This window comes from Phoenix dactylifera, chromosome 13, assembly GCF_051530095.1.
Source record: "Phoenix dactylifera cultivar Ajwa chromosome 13, Ajwa_hap1_PhDact_Kaust_v1.1, whole genome shotgun sequence".
Classification (NCBI taxonomy): Eukaryota; Viridiplantae; Streptophyta; class Magnoliopsida; order Arecales; family Arecaceae; genus Phoenix; species Phoenix dactylifera.
In genome coordinates, this window is record NC_143202.1 from 27,628,125 (window position 1) to 27,643,750 (window position 15,626).

A 15,626-nucleotide genomic window follows, 5' to 3' on the forward strand; every position below is an offset into this window, starting at 1 on the left:
ATAAGCTCGGAGCTGTCAATCCGGATATTGAATTTTTTAGGTCAAAAGGGGAAGCTTTATGATGGCTGTCTAGCAATTTGTGCGTGGGTGATTGCAGGAGGATTTGGAGGATATTGGTCACGATCTGCACCTTCTGGACACACTCAGTGCGGTGCAAATTTTGTGAAGTTTTGCGCGGACACATATTTAATTTTATATTAATTATTTATTGAATAAATTTTTGATACTTTGGTAAGGTAAAAAAATCTAAATAATATCTTTCAATTAGCTACTTTGGATGAAATTCTATATTATTACAAATAATATAAAGCATATACGACTCATAACTTATGTGGACTAGAAAACACTACAATGCAGATATTTTAGGGCTGATCACGAGTCGATCGACTAGATTTAAATAGATTTGAACCTTTAGCCTAACGAAAATATTAGAGCTCATAGCAGTCGAATTATATTCTTCTTGATTGAAAAGACATAATGAAGTTTGCCTTTTTTTTTTTTTGTTCAATAAGGTTTCCGTTTTTTGATATAATTTAGAATTAGGTAATTTATAAATGGTGGATTGTTTGCAACTTTAGGCTCACATATTGTGATGAACTTTTTCCTACCAGCTTAGGCTTACAACCTTTATTGTACATACGAGCTTGCCTTTTGATTTTTTGTGATGAACATTAAGAGGGGGGTGTTTCAAAATCATTAGGTTTTACTTGAGTCTTGATGCTATTCTTAATTAGTTAACTTAAGATTGAGGAATAACTAAAAATCTCGCTCGGACTCTGAAATGAAAACCTGATCAAAACTGTGGTTTCATTGTTTGGTAATTGGTAGGTGTTGGCAGGGACGGATAAATCTTGGAGGTATGATTTTTTTTTAAATAATTTTTTATTTTCTAAAATATTATCGGAAAGAGATGATTTTCTTTGAGAAAAAATTAGCTAATGCAATGCATACGCAGAGATATAATTAATTATTTTTTTTTTGAAGGTACTCTGCTGCAAAATTAAAATCACAATCGGAGATTGATCATGTTTATTTATTATTATTATTATTTGAAAGCTTTTTTTAAGGAAGAAAATGATACAGCTTGTTCCAAAAAAAAAAAAATTGCTATTCCGGATTTGTCGAGAGATTCAAAAAACAAGATAAGAAAAATTCCACAAATCCTCCCCCCATCTCCCCGCATCTGTTAGGAAGATTTTTTAAAAATATGGCGAAAAAAAGGGCAGAATGTGGATCTAGCCGAGAGAGAAAGATGATCGCCTTCGGATCGATGTGGAGATGTTGCATGGCAGCCGGGAGGTTGCTGCCGGCTGTCGCAGGAAGAGCTAGAGAAAAATGTCGTCGCAGCCTTCCGCATCTCGGGAGGAAGTAGGAAAAAAAAAGAAGAGGAGGGAGGTAGGAAAGAGAGAACAAGAAGAAGGAGAAGTATGTATTTTTTTTGATGTCGGAAACGACGGAAAGAAGGAAAAAAAAAAAGGAAGAAAGAGAAGAAACCGAAAGAAAAAGAAGTGGAGTCATTTTTTTTCATGTCGATCCGGAAAAAATGTTCTATTTTTTTCTTGCAGTATAGAATTTCAGAAAACAAATCCGCCAACGGGAGGAAGAAAGAAAAAGAGAAGAAGCATGGGATTTTTTTTTTCATATTTCTGCTGGGAAGAAGAAGAAAAAAAAAGGAAGGAGAAGAAAAAGAAGAGGAGATTTAAAAAAAACTGTTTCTTTCCCTAATGATCATTTTGAAAAAAATATTTGTTTCTTGCTGTGGTATGAAATTCTGAAAAAAAATGAAATCAGCGGATAGGAGGAAGGAGGAGGAGAAAAAAAAATTGCGTTATGAAATTTTCAGGAAAAAAAAAAGATGAGATCCAGGGATATAGAATCTCAGGAAAAAAAAATGAGATGCATGGAGAAAAGGAGGAAAGAAAAGAAGGAGGAGGACAAGGAGAAGAAAAGAGAAGAGAAAGAAGAAAAAAGGAGGAGAATAAGGGAAAAAGGAGGAGAAGAAGAGCCGGGAAGAAGCGAGAAGAAAAGAAAAAAAGAAGATAGGGATGAGAACCGGGAACATACAGTTCCAGAAAAAAAAATTGAAATGCAATGAGAAGAGGAAAGAAAAGGAGGAGGAGGATGAGAAGAAGAAAAGACAAGAGAAAGAAGAAACAAAAGAAGGAGGAAGAAGAAGAAAAGAAGAAGAAGAAGAAACCGGAAGAATAGAATGAAGCACCTGCGAACATGGGCCTATTATCGCCTTTGTCCTTTGCTGCCAAAAAATATTTGTTAATTTTTATTTAAAAATATTTATACAAATCTTTATACATATAGTAGGGACGTGCGCCAAATAACAATTTTTTTATTTTTTATTTTTTTTTGCCTCGGCCTAGACTCTGGAGCTAATTTTTTTTTTAAAAAAAATATTTATTACCCTTTATGTTTTTTATTTTTTATGATAGATTTTTGCGAGACTTTCACATTTTTTACAGCCCTGCACCCAAAAAAAAAAGCGAAATGATATTTCATTTTATATTAATTACTTTTTTATTTTTTTATCACATTGAGTCCAAACTCCAAAAGTAATGTTCTTAAAAAGAAAAATATTAAAAATAGAAACAGCATAGCTTTGGCTTAGCACATTTCTTTTTTCCCTGAAATTTTTTTTGCACATTTGTTCTGGGATGTATTGAGATCATGTGCCCACCCCGTCTCCAGAACGGTATTATACTGCTTAGGCATCAATATGATACAAGTCCACAAATTTGGAAGCTTGATACATTATTTGCAGATGGAAAGATGAGACTTAATGACGCTATAATTAAACAATGATGAATATATTTGCAGGCCTGATGGACGATAGTTCGGCGTTGTTTTTGGAGGAAAATAATCTTTATGGCCGAGCCTGAAATTTAGGGGTAAATCCTGTAGGTCACTTGACAGGGATCAAAAACTCCCACCCTCGTCAAAGAAATCGAGCAAAAGCAATCCATACGAATGAGCTAATATTAGCTTTCTAAAACCAGACAGGTTAGCACGACACCTGTCCTTCTTAAATCTGTGTTATGCTCTACAATCAGATGTCGGAGTTACGAAAATACTGAAAATACACAAACCCCAAATGAACATCTGTAATGTCACTAATGATATCTGGAAGGAAAAATTTTGTATAAACAAGAGGCTCCCATGGCTACAGCAAAGACTTACAAAAGATATACAAGCGCTAAACCTACAAGCACATGAAACAAAGAAACCACATAAACAAAACCAGGCACAACACTTGAACCCCTCAGTCTTATGAATAATGTGCATTCAGCATCTCCCGGTACACCATATCAATGAATTGGTCGTTCTGTCCCAAATTAAACATAGAAGCTAAGTATACAAAACTATCATGCAGATGGAATAATCTAAGCAGCAATGTGTTAGGCAATAAGTTAAATGAAAGTTACCACCCAAAAAAGAGAAGAAAAGGTAGCAGTTTACAGAATGGAGCACAAAGTAACATTAGAAGCAATAAGGAATACAGAGTGGGGAGCACGAAGTCTTGGTAGTTAAATTGGGTTAGACATGAAAATCTGAGGTAAGTCCTGTGTCAAACCAAGACCGGAAAAAGTACTCAGATCATATTTAAAAAAAAAAAGAAACAAAAAACACAATTAAATTTATAAAATCTGAGGGAATGAATAAAGGCAGATCCACATTTGATCTTGCAGGTAAGAATATATGAACTAGAAAATAGAGCAGCTCCACACTTTCTCTGATCTTTCCTTTGGCTGCCAAGAGATGACAGTTTAAGAACTATAGTTGGATTTGAGAATGCAAAGGAATTCCTCCTATATTTTGTGCACTGTCTTTCCTTATCGGTTGATTTCTTTTAATGGCATCACTTTTACTAAAAGCTTTTGTTTCTAAAAATATTGTGATGACGATAGTTAATGACCTTAATTTAATCTGTCGAAGCATTTAACCTTTTTCTGGTTATACATAGAATCGGATTATAAATCAGCTTGATGTTTATATGAAAGGATACTTATCGAAAAAAGGCTAAAAATTTTATTTGAAGCTGAACAAAAATATTATTAATTTTTGAAGAAAACATAAGATTTCATTTTTCAATGTCACTTGATTCCATCTGATCCTCCTGTGACTTCGGAATGAGTATACAATAATTTTATGAGCATCAGTTGATACAATTTGACAGTTGTTAAGATTCCTAAGATAACAGAAGCAATTTTGATGCAATTCTTTATTTTGCTTTCCTTCCCTTTTTTTTGGAGGGTGGGTTTTTTTTTTTGGTGGGGGGGGTGGATTCTAAAGCAGTGAATAGGCCTAGGACTCTAGGAGTAGGAGCAATTGGACAGTTGTTAAGATTCCTAAGATAACAGAAGCAATTTTGATGCAATTCTTTATTTTCCTTTCCTTTCCTTTCTTTCTTTTTTTTTTTTGGGTGGGTGGGTTGGGGGTGGCGGGGCAGAAATTCTAAAACAGTGAATAGACTTAGGAGTAGGAGTCATGATTCCACATGTTATACATGCACTGGACATTTAGCATGCAATATTCAAGGGTGCAAGTTGGTTAGTGTCAGATGTGCCAGTAACAAATAAACATGCTATTAGAGATAGCAAAGAGCAAAAGGACATACCTGAACAAGCTTCAGCAGTGCATCCCTGACTCTGTCTCTTGTAATAACCGAACCATAGTTTGGAGTAGGAGTAAGAGATGGCGGAGGAGTGGGTGGTGGAAATGGTTGAAGCAATGGGGTACCATATGGACGCTGCATAGTCACAGGAGGATGAAGTGGGGGAGAAGCGGGCATAGAAGATGCAACTGGTGGCATCATTAATGAAGAGGATGAGGAAGCAGCAGCAAAAAAAGAAGGTTTAACCAGATTTGTGGCCCGACTAGTCTTGCTGCTAGATTCATGAACATCAAGGAATGACTTTAGAGGCGGGGCCGAAGTTGGTGGAGAAAGGGCAGAATGAAGGGTTGGCACAGTTGTTGGAATAACATTAGGTGCAGGGGAAGATAAAGGAATAGCTGCAGAAGATTGATGTGGCTGTCCAGTAATTGTTGACTTTGATACATTTCCAATATTTGTAGCTGCCTGCAAACCATGGAAATTGCCAGTCAGAATGATGCAAGAACAACTCAAGCTGTAAATGTGTCCAATAATTTTTCTAGTTCTACTACCATCCTAGTGTATGCACAACAAGTGAATGAATCTTCTGAAAACAAGGGAAGGCAACGAGTCTCCAGAAAACAACTGACTAGTTGAGACCTAAGAGTTCAGGTACAACTTTTCAAGAAAAAATAATAACATTACATGGTCATGCAAACACAAAAGACCCTGGAAAACTTTGTCCAGATGTTACCAGGACTTTCCGGTCTCAGGAACACATGGTCATGTGAAAATTTTGATTTTATAGGACTTTCCCTTTCATGCAATGCAACATAACCAGACAATGTTACACAAGGTTTAGAGCAATAAGTAGGAAAACAGTGGCAAGATTCATGTTTACAGTCAACAAAAGAACATACACTGAAGAAGTTGACAAATGATTCATCAGGAACATCAGGAACAGTAGCAGCAGCAGATGAGGTCGGCGGTGGTTCCAGAGGACCTTCCACAACAGCCGAAGTTGGAACAGCTTCCAGCTCTTCAAACTCGCTGCTGCAAATGTGGAAAAGGAGAGTTAAATATTCACAAATAAGGACAGCCAGATACACATAATGGAAAGTATTGCATAGGATAAGTAGCTATTTTAGAAAGACTTATGTATGCAATAACGCAGTATGCACTTCAGAGAAAAAAATGCTATAGCATATCAAAATACATTTGGGATCAGATCTACCAAAAGAACCACTATGTATTAGATGACAGTAAACAGGCTAAATGTTAAACATGAATCAGGTTGACACTATAATGTTACTGCAATACTGGAAGCGAAAAAAGATAATCTCAGTAGAAAGAACAATTAAGAAAGAACTAGAACGGAGTACTAAGAAAAAGACCTCTTCTATTTTTCATTAAGTGGCCAAGATAATATCCATAGAATGCAGTATGACAAAACAAAATCAAAGTAGCGTGAGAATACAAATCTTCTTGAACCACAAGCTATCTAGGAACACAGTTCTCCTACTCATACCATTCCCATATAATGAGTTAAGAAATCCCGCCGCCATTCATGCTGTCACCAAGATCTTAATACATATGCTTAAGCAATAGCACAGAATCGCCGGTACCGGTCCTGAAAAATAACACAAAATCCCTAACAAGAAAATTTAGAGTCTTTGTATATTAGGGCTGAAAATGGATCGAATACGGATCGGATATTGATATATCCATATTTGTATCCATATTTTTCAACGAATACAGATACGGATATAGATATTAAATGGATATCAAAATTAATATCCATATTTGTTCTAAATGGATACGGATACGAATCGGATATTAAGCATAGCCATATTTGTTATAAACAAATACGGATACAAATTGGATATTAAACATATCCATATTTTTTTATCCGAATACGGATATAAATTAGATATGTTTTCAAATATTAATCAAATTTGAGCAAAATACAACGATGAAAACTAGCAATAAAGACATAATCATAAAAGAAAGATTCAATTAAAAAAAATAATTTTAATAAGCATTTATCAACAATAAAAACTAATAATTTCATAAAAGATATATCGCTCAAAGTTACTCGTCACCAAAGTAAATGGGATTTATGGTGCCTCCAAGGCATCTCACAGCTGTTGCCGATTGTAATTGCCAGGTGAAAACTAGGAAGTGGACAAAATCTTCAAATCTCTAGTTGCTTGAAGATAGTAAAGAGGAAAGAGAGACAAAATAGACGAACAAGAGATTTGAGCCTTTCAGGCATGTCAGATGATTCCAAGGAATTTATTCGAATCGGGTATTCCGTATTCGGGTTGCTGTCTTAAGTGACAGTCATCTGAAATCTGAGTTCCTTTTAGTTTAGATTTGGTTAATCATTTAATTGGTTTTCTGATTTAACTTAACTTAAACTTCTTTTTTTCATTTACCCTTATTATACGGATATCCGGATCTAAATCCAAATCCGAAAAAATCAGGTGTATCCGCATCCATATCCGTATCCGGAAGCTTTTTGAACTACTATCTAGATCCATATCCGGATACAATAGGACCAAAAAAACAATATCCAAATCTGACCCGAATCGGATACGGAAACGGATACGGCTAGATATAATCTGACCCACTTTCAGCCCTATTGTATATTCACCTGTACTTGTCTCAATACTACCTATGGTCTCAATCAATTGTAGAAAATCTGGCCTTCCAACCAAACTAGCAAAAAAATGACATTTCTTTCAACTTCCAGGGATTATGCTGGCTGGTTTGATCTTAGCCTGGGTAAAAAAGCGATGCCAAAGGCTAAAAACAAATATTCTTTGCAATCACAAAGTATGCCTTTATAATAGAAAGCTGCTATAATCATTGCATATGAAATATTCCAAAAAATAAGAAAAAGAAATGCCACTATCACTTTAAAGACTCCCATTAAAAAGAGCCATCTTTCATTATAAAGATTTTTTGTTAATGAAACAAACTCCACATGGCGTTGCCAAGAACTGCACAAAATCAGCAACTTTACATGATTCTGTTTATGTCCAATAAAAATTAAAATTGTTCACTTTTGTTTATTTGTTGGTCAAATAGTGACAATAAGTTAACACAAATAACTACTTACCAAAACAGTTCTGTTTCAATCAAAACAATGGCATATCAAAATATCCCAATTCTTCTTTCAGGAAAGGAATCATTGTAAATTTACCCTAGCTGTTTTCAATTAAAATCAGTTAAAGCCATGCAAGTTCAGAAAGGCCACTCTGCTTAACTTTTTTTTGCACTTCAAGAAGGCCAATTCTCCCATCATTTATTGCACCTAAGAGAATGAATGAAAACCAATCCATGTCTGATGTAAATCGCAAGTAACTGTATAAATTTATCAGCAATGATAACACACATATGTAGAAAGGGATTGTATCACAACAACAGGCATGAGTATTTCAAGATCTAGAAAAGAATTAAGGCATGTCATCCAAAAAGCTATATATGGATGTAGACTAAACATATTCTTTTAAACAGTAAAAAGCATGTAGATTATTTTGTATTGATCATTAGCTATGAGGACATTTATTATTTTGGGATGAAAATGGGCTGGCCTGGGCCAAAGATATCTAAAATTCAGAAAGACCAGTCTCACAACTTGACCGAAACAATGTGAATTACGGCTCATGGGCCAGCACATTAGCATCTGTATCAAGCATGCTGAAAAGATATCCTCGGGCTAACAAGTGTTTAACGCTTATACACAAAGGCCAAAAACAACTAGAAGAAAAAAAAATGCCTAAAGATAACATGAATCTTCATAAAGTAGTAGTTCCAATTCAACATGTTACAATACTAGGATGCAGAGGAAGTTGTATACAACCTTTTGCTTGAAGCTTTAGGCTTTGGAGGGACTTTGGAGTATGCATTCAGTATCCTGGTCAACAGATATCAATTTAATTTCAAACATATCATGTAACATCATACTGAAAGCATCAAAATAAAGTTAGCAAGCTCACAGAATTAAGAACAATAAGATCTAGGAGAAGGATTTAATAGCATGGATCATAGCATTTATGTATACAAAATATTACATACAAAATGAAAATTTGTCGTGTAATGCCTGTAAGTATTACTGATAAAATTATGAGCATCAGGTTGTTAAGAGTAAATCCTGGAATTCATAGATATAGCTTCTGCAAGGTCCACACATTGATCGATCCATGAAATAGACCGACCCATGAAACAGCAATTCCATACAGATTTAAATAAATTGCTCTTTGGAAAAAAAAGAAGGGGGGGAGACCACAGGGGATTGAAAAGTAATGTCATACATCACAAAATGTTTATATGACATGACATAAGTACATACATAAACATAGGCATAAAAATATTTGTTTGTAAACAGATATGCAATCAAATATAATAAAGTTGTTATTTTGAACATATGAATGCATTATTGCGTTAATTTTTTCTAAAGTTATCATGCTGAGTTCTTTGGGATACTTGAGCACTTGAATTCCATGTCCCCGTCTAATTAACATTAATTATCCAAGAAAATTTCTATTTTGGTGGGTTGGATGTGAGGGCTGCACACACATATAAGAAAACTGAACTCATTAATAAAAAGCTTAATAAATGGTTATGAAGTTCTGTGTGATATCATAAGCTACTGAGGCAAAGGCGCTAATAAAGTTTTAAAATTGATTTTTTCACAACACAAAATGTTTAAGGTATAAGGAGAGGTTTTCACCATTTAAGATGCTGGATCCATGGATTACAATGTGGCTCTACAGCAAAATAAAGAAAGAGGTCATATTAAGCACAACTGCAGAAGCGTGTGGGTTGCACCTATAAGTGGTAAAGGGGCAAAGAAGCATTTAAGATGTACACCTTGATTGCAAGGAAAGATGGGGTAAGAGAAACATATTAGACTAGAGACGAAAAAAGGCAGCCATTTACCAAGGGATAAAACAGTGGATATCATAAAACCGACTCTAGTATGGACAGGGTTGTTGGTCATGGTTACTGTATTCTAAATACAATTATAAGCAAAAATAGAAACATAACTAAGTCAATAGGAAGATGTTTTATCTTTCAACCCTATCCATTTGGTAATGCAGGTAACACGTGTAACCACTTTCTATAAAATGAAAACTAGAAACTGATCGATATACTTGTAATATTTCTTAAAGTTAGTTGGAATGCAAAGAAATGGAAACTTAACAACCCTTAATACCTGCCAAAAAGATTTGCAATAGCTTCACAGTCATGTGCATTGTAAAACCATATTCCATTAACTTCCTGGGCTGCATTCCTGTACAACAAATATGGAACTTGGACTTCATATTCAAAATCTCCCAATAGATCCTCCACCAGATTATCTGTTCATACAATAGCAGGCTATCTTAAATACATGTGTGCAGGCATATTCCCTCATTAGATAAGGAGAAATATTTACCACATACCAGCACAAAAATCTAATGTCAAAGCATGTGAAGTAGTTACTGCTACACATAAATTCGGAATTAATTCACATACCTAAGAATAATTTTTGAAGTGATGTTGAATGGAAATATAAGGGAGTAATAATTAAAGAAACGAAATTGCAAAACCAATCAGCAATCTAATTAGAAGAACTGAAACCAAAATGAAAGATACAATGAGGTATAGCCTTTCTTACTTTTTAAGTAGAAAATAAGTGTGGTTTTACAACTGCCAGCAACTTGTAGACCCATCGTGGAAAAGTGACTAATATTATTGGCATTATGTAACAGCCAAAGGCATACCTACTATGACATCTCTTATAATTTTTAAGAAGTTAAGCCACTTATAACATTACACAAGCTGATATGGTTGTATAAGTTTCCAATTATCATCCGTTAAAATATCTATCGGCTGTTTTAAATTCTGATATAGTGATTACTGGAGATAGATCTTGGTTGAAAAATAAAGAATGAAATTTCAATTAAATCAAATATTTAATATATTATAGCTGGTGCAATTAAGGTGTTGTTTTATCACAGTTTTTTCAGTCTTTGCTAAACAAAAATGCAGAAATTTCTCAAAAAATATCAAGAATCAATGCGAAAATAGCCTAATACAACTCAGCAATACCTTCCGATGATCCATGACGTAGTTCTCATGTCCTGCAAAGCATTGGTGATCCAAAATGATGATGTTACACATATAATCAGATAATAAGACACAAGGTCCTAGGAGGAGGCAATTACTGGAAACTACGTAACCAAAGTCTGGTATAGGTGTGGAAGCTAGTGTGGTTACGATAACAGGTAGGTGTCCTTAGGAAGCAGGTCTAGGTTTGAATTCTAAAGAGTTTCCAAAGCAAGTATGTTATTGGAAATGACTAATAAGGAAATTCATTTATCACACAATCAATACTAAAATTTTGGATAAATTGAAACAAAACCATTTGCAAGTGCGACACACCTAGAACAAATAGTATATTAACAATTCACACCACTATGAAGAGATCAAGCTCGTGATTATGGTGCATAGTAGGACGCCAACAAGAAAACCAAGCCATAGTCCTCAACCATGATAAAAATGACTATAGAATAATATTTAAAACAAGAAGGCTCCAGAAAAGAGATGAGTAGGGTTTATGGAGCTAGCTAGCAACCAACCCATTTGGACCCAATCCTTAACTTATATAGGTTGGTAAGAAGAGGGAAAGGTACCAAGAAGTAGGGAAAATTTTAATAACATTATATTTTAAAATATCCGGATGCAGAGAAGACCAAATTAAAATTTATGAAGCACAAAGTTCCTGGAAACCAGGACACTTTATCATTTCAGATACTATTTGCCCTATCGCAAAAAGTCCAGAGATGCAGGCCGCTCTAACTGATTTTCAGTGGAAAAAAAGGGATTAAAAACAGAGATTACTGTCAAGATCTATTTGAGGTGTGATTACTTCTATTGAACCTGTGTTTTGACATATTTAGCTTTCCAGTATTATGTCATTTGCCACTAAAATTTCATCATAATGAAGCACTATACAGCACAAAATTGCTAAAGCATACATCAACACAAATTTTTATGCGTGTGTGAGAGAGGTCTAATTCTGCACCTGTATTGCGTCGGTTCATGACAATGAACTGAAATCTGGGTTGCGTATTTCTGCAAGACAAAGCAATTATTCCAGCATCATAAATCTGGTGAACACGACAAAGCAAATGATGCCATGCAGTTTCCAAATAAAATTGCGGAATGGATAGCAAAAGATCTCCTAAAATGCGGCGCCCAAACTGGTAATGACGTCACCGCATCGGACCAAAGAACCCCCAAAACAGATCGGAAACCGATGAAAACCAACGAAAGAGTTGCCATAGAACAAAAATAAAGGCAAGACAAAGAATGTCAGGCAAACTCAGACATATCATCGATCTAAAAGGATTAAAATCAGAACCGAATTATCAAATTCCTCCTTTTAACCAAGCATTGGCGGAGTATATACGAAAGAAGCAGCAGATTAATATCGGAAGCAAGCAAGCAATCGCAACTGGGAGCGAGAGATCCAAATGGTCACCTCTTGACGACAAAGAGAGATCCTTCGACATCCTTACGGCTCTGCGAGAGAAGCGGAGACGGAAACCCTATCAGAGGAGGAGAGCGAAGGAAGGGAGGATCGAAAGGGCCAAAGGAGATTAAAAATTCCCACATAGATTAGATAGATAGATTGATGAATACATACCCATTGATTGAGCTCGATGTTGAATTCATAGAAGGTGACGTGGGCGGCGGTCATGAGGATTTCCTCGACGAAGGGATCGATCCGTTGGAGGACGGTCAGATTGAGAACCTTGGTGCTCTGCTGATCTAAATTGGGCATTAGCTTCCCGCTCTGCGACATCTCGCTTTCAAGCCCAAAAAAACCTTAATCCTAACCCTAGAGCTCGAAAAGTAGAGGAGGAGGAGGAGGATTTAGGAGCGGGTCAGCTTCGGGTGCTCGCCGTCGAGTTGGATAGATAGGGCGGGGAAGAGAGAGGGGGAGGAAAAGAAGCGAGATGATTCCAAGCTTCCACCGACTGGCACCCACGGCCAACACGCCCTCTCCAGTCTTCACGTGACATCACGCGACACAGCCGCTTTAAGACTTCTTGCGAACCATCGCGATTTTGAACCACCTAACGAGCCTCCTCTTTTTTTTTTTTTTTCCGCGCATAAAGACGACATCTTATATAGCTCTAACTTGAGTACATCTTATCAAATTAGAAAAAATTAAAAAGTACAAAGGAGAAAAAATATCTTCCATAGATGTCCAAATAATCTCTCCGGAGTGTCGGACAACAAATGAGACAACCCAATCTGCGGCACTATTCACCCCCCGAAACACATGTAATGTCTGAAAAGAGCTCAACTTCTGGACCAGTCTACGAGTATCATGGATAAGAGGGTGACTATCACCATATCTGTCTGCTCCCTGCACCCAATCATTCACCACTGAAGAGTCCCTCACGAGGCATGTGCACTCAGCACCAAGTACCCATCTCGCAAAGGAGATACCCTCCCAGGCTGCCCGTAGCTCCGCCACAACTACAGTAAGACCAGGCATGCAACAACCATCCGCTACTATCATCCTGCCGAGGTGGTCTCTGATCACAAATCCGACCCCTCCCGACATCCGGTCCGCCGACATACTACCGTCAAAATTCACTTTAGATGACCAAGGAGTGGGGGCACTCAAGAAACAAGGGCAAATGTGGGCACTGAGACAGTAGATCGAGTGCCCCATATGTCCCCGGCCATCCTAGAAGTGAATACGGCGGTAAGTGAGGTGACCTCTCCCGCATGCAGTACATCTCTATCCACCACCAACCTCGGCGGTAACCTCCTGTCCTCAAACAGACTGGCATTCCTATCCATTCATACATAATAAGCCAAGTAAGCCCATAGTATCCCTGCCTGCACAGTATTAGGACTCCACATTGGAAGCTCTAAGTCGATGAATCAAATCCTGTGCCAACTCCATCGAGTGGGGAAGAGAAATAGGTGACCTACACCATATGTCCCTGGCCCTGGGACACCGCAAGAGGACGTGATCGATGGTCTCCTCAGTATCAGTACACACCTCGCAACACTGAGTGATCCTTATCTCCCGCCGGACTAGCAAAGACCTAGTCAGTAGGCAATCCCAAGCCACCTTCTTGAGAAAGAGCGTCACACGTGGGTGAATCCTCATCCTCCAAATCCAACCTCCCTCTATCCTCCGAGCTGGCTCCCTACTCACCAACACCTGAAGATCCCTGGCTCGCACCTGTGACTGCCCAGTCGGCACCCAAACTAGCCTATCCAACCTCTCCTTGGAAGGATCCGATAAGGCTAAGACCATCTCTGTCAACTGTTCTCCAAAAGCCTCCTGAATCAGCCTCTCCCGCCAGCGGCCCCCACCGAGCTCCATTAGGTCACTAACCCTGTAGCCGGCTAGCCTCGAAGTGTCCACCATAGTCGGCAACCGACTGATCGGCTGCTCAGTCACTCAGGTATCCTCCAGCACATCAATGGCCCGATCATCTCCAATGGCCCATCTAAGCACCAGCGTAGCTCTAGCACAAATCTCCTTCCATACCAGTGAGTGGTCCCGGCCAGCTCGAGCTCCGGGGACCAAAGCACCATACTTGGCCTTCACCAGGGAGGACCACATACTATCAAGCTTTAACATGAATCTAGCTGTGTGTTGAGCCGCTAAAGCCTCCCGTCTCGTCACCAAGGACGGCACCCCTAAACCTCCATTGTTGATCAGCTAACAAACAACATCCCACACCAACAGATGGATGCCTCCTCTGCCCCTGCCCCAGATAAAGTCCCTGAAGAGCTGCTCAAGAGTCCTCACCAGCGCAACCAGAATGAAGGAGTTAGATAGTAAGTGGATAGAGATCAAGAAAAGGATAGACCGCACCAAGGTGATCCTACCCATCATAGACAGCAAATGCATCTGCCAACCCTCTAATCTGTGCTTGATACTAAGCTCAAGGGAAGAACAGTCCCTGCCTCTCAAGCGGCGCCCAGAGAGTGGCACCCCCAGATACCTCAGCATACCCTCCTACTCTCCCACCCCCAAAATCTCCAATATAGAGGTCTTCACAGCCGGTCTGATCTTCGGGCTGAAGCACATTGCTGACTTAGTTACATTGACCCGTTGACCAGATACTGCACAATTATCCCGAAGAATCCTCCAAATAACCCAGGCGACCTGCCTCGTCGATCGAGCCAGCAATAAACAATCATCAGTATAGAGCAAGTGAGAAATCACGGTGGCCCCCGACACTGGTTGGTAGACCTCCAACTCCTGGGTGAATACTGCATGCCAAAGAGCTCTAAAAGAGCGCATCTATATAGATAATGAAGAGCAAAGGGGAGAGGGGGCAACCTTGGCACAACCCACCAGAGGATTCAAAGAATTGAGATGGCGTACCATTCACCAAGATGGCGAAAGAAGGAACTCTGACACAACCCTTCACCCATTTGATCCATGTCCCACAAAATCCAAACTCCTGCAAAGACTGTTGCACAAAATCTCATCTCATCCTATCGTAGGCCCTCTTCATGTCCAACTTGATCATCATCAAACTCCTCCTCGAAACCCTGCTAAGGTTAAACATGAACTTCCGGGCTATAAGAACATTATCTAAAATACTCTGCCCACCCACAAAGGCCCCCTGCTTCAGGCTGATAAGTCTAGGAAGAATATCCCTCAGTCTGACTGCTAGTATCTTCGTCGTAACCTTGTACAAGGTAGTACACAGGCTAATTGGATGAAAATGATCCAGCTCAATAACATCCTGCCGCTTCGGTATCAATGTGACAAAGGTCCTTTGCCAATCTGTGGACATCACGGCTGTACTGAAATACTATTGTATGGCCGCCATCACATCTTGTCCTACTATCATCTAATACCTTCGAAAAAATAGCAGTGGAAAACTATCCGGCCCCGGAGCCTTATCCCTCTCAAGGAACCACACCACCTCCCGAATCTCACTCTCTGTCACCGGCCTGATCAGTGTTGTAGTATCCT

The 15,626-nt window shown here is 38.3% G+C and overlaps 1 protein-coding gene across 5 annotated transcripts; it reads right to left on the reverse strand.

The window, feature by feature from the left end:
• Positions 1 to 2,990: 2,990 nt before the first annotated feature.
• Positions 2,991 to 12,703, reverse strand: LOC103703113 (mRNA-decapping enzyme-like protein). Of its 5 annotated transcripts, none has more exons than XM_017841836.4 (8): positions 12,306 to 12,703; positions 12,141 to 12,181; positions 11,682 to 11,731; positions 9,828 to 9,972; positions 8,472 to 8,525; positions 5,524 to 5,656; positions 4,628 to 5,089; positions 2,991 to 3,334 (listed from the first exon to the last, which is right to left on the reverse strand). In XM_017841836.4, exons 1-8 carry the CDS (start codon positions 12,462 to 12,464, stop codon positions 3,278 to 3,280), a joined length of 1,101 nt encoding a protein of 366 aa, XP_017697325.2. In that variant the 5' UTR covers positions 12,465 to 12,703; the 3' UTR covers positions 2,991 to 3,277. The 5 variants fall into 5 exon arrangements, with proteins under 5 accessions (XP_017697325.2, XP_088566339.1, XP_088566340.1 ...); XM_088710213.1 differs by having other exon boundaries at positions 12,141 to 12,207; positions 12,306 to 12,675; XM_039130750.2 differs by having other exon boundaries at positions 3,105 to 3,334; positions 5,524 to 5,653.
• Positions 12,704 to 15,626: the final 2,923 nt, after the last annotated feature.

What these genes read in the sequence shown, in the direction of transcription:
- LOC103703113 (XM_017841836.4), bottom strand. Translation starts at nt 12,464, where the DNA reads ATGTCGCAGAGCGGGAAGCTAATGCCCAATTTAGATCAGCAGAGCACC. An exon ending in TCTCTCTTTGTCGTCAAGAG is followed by an intron (nt 11,732 to 12,140) that starts GTGACCATTTGG and finishes TTTGTCTTGCAG; the next exon opens with AAATACGCAACCCAGATTTC. An exon ending in CACTGCTGAAGCTTGTTCAG is followed by an intron (nt 3,335 to 4,627) that starts GTATGTCCTTTT and finishes AATTTGGGACAG; the next exon opens with AACGACCAATTCATTGATAT.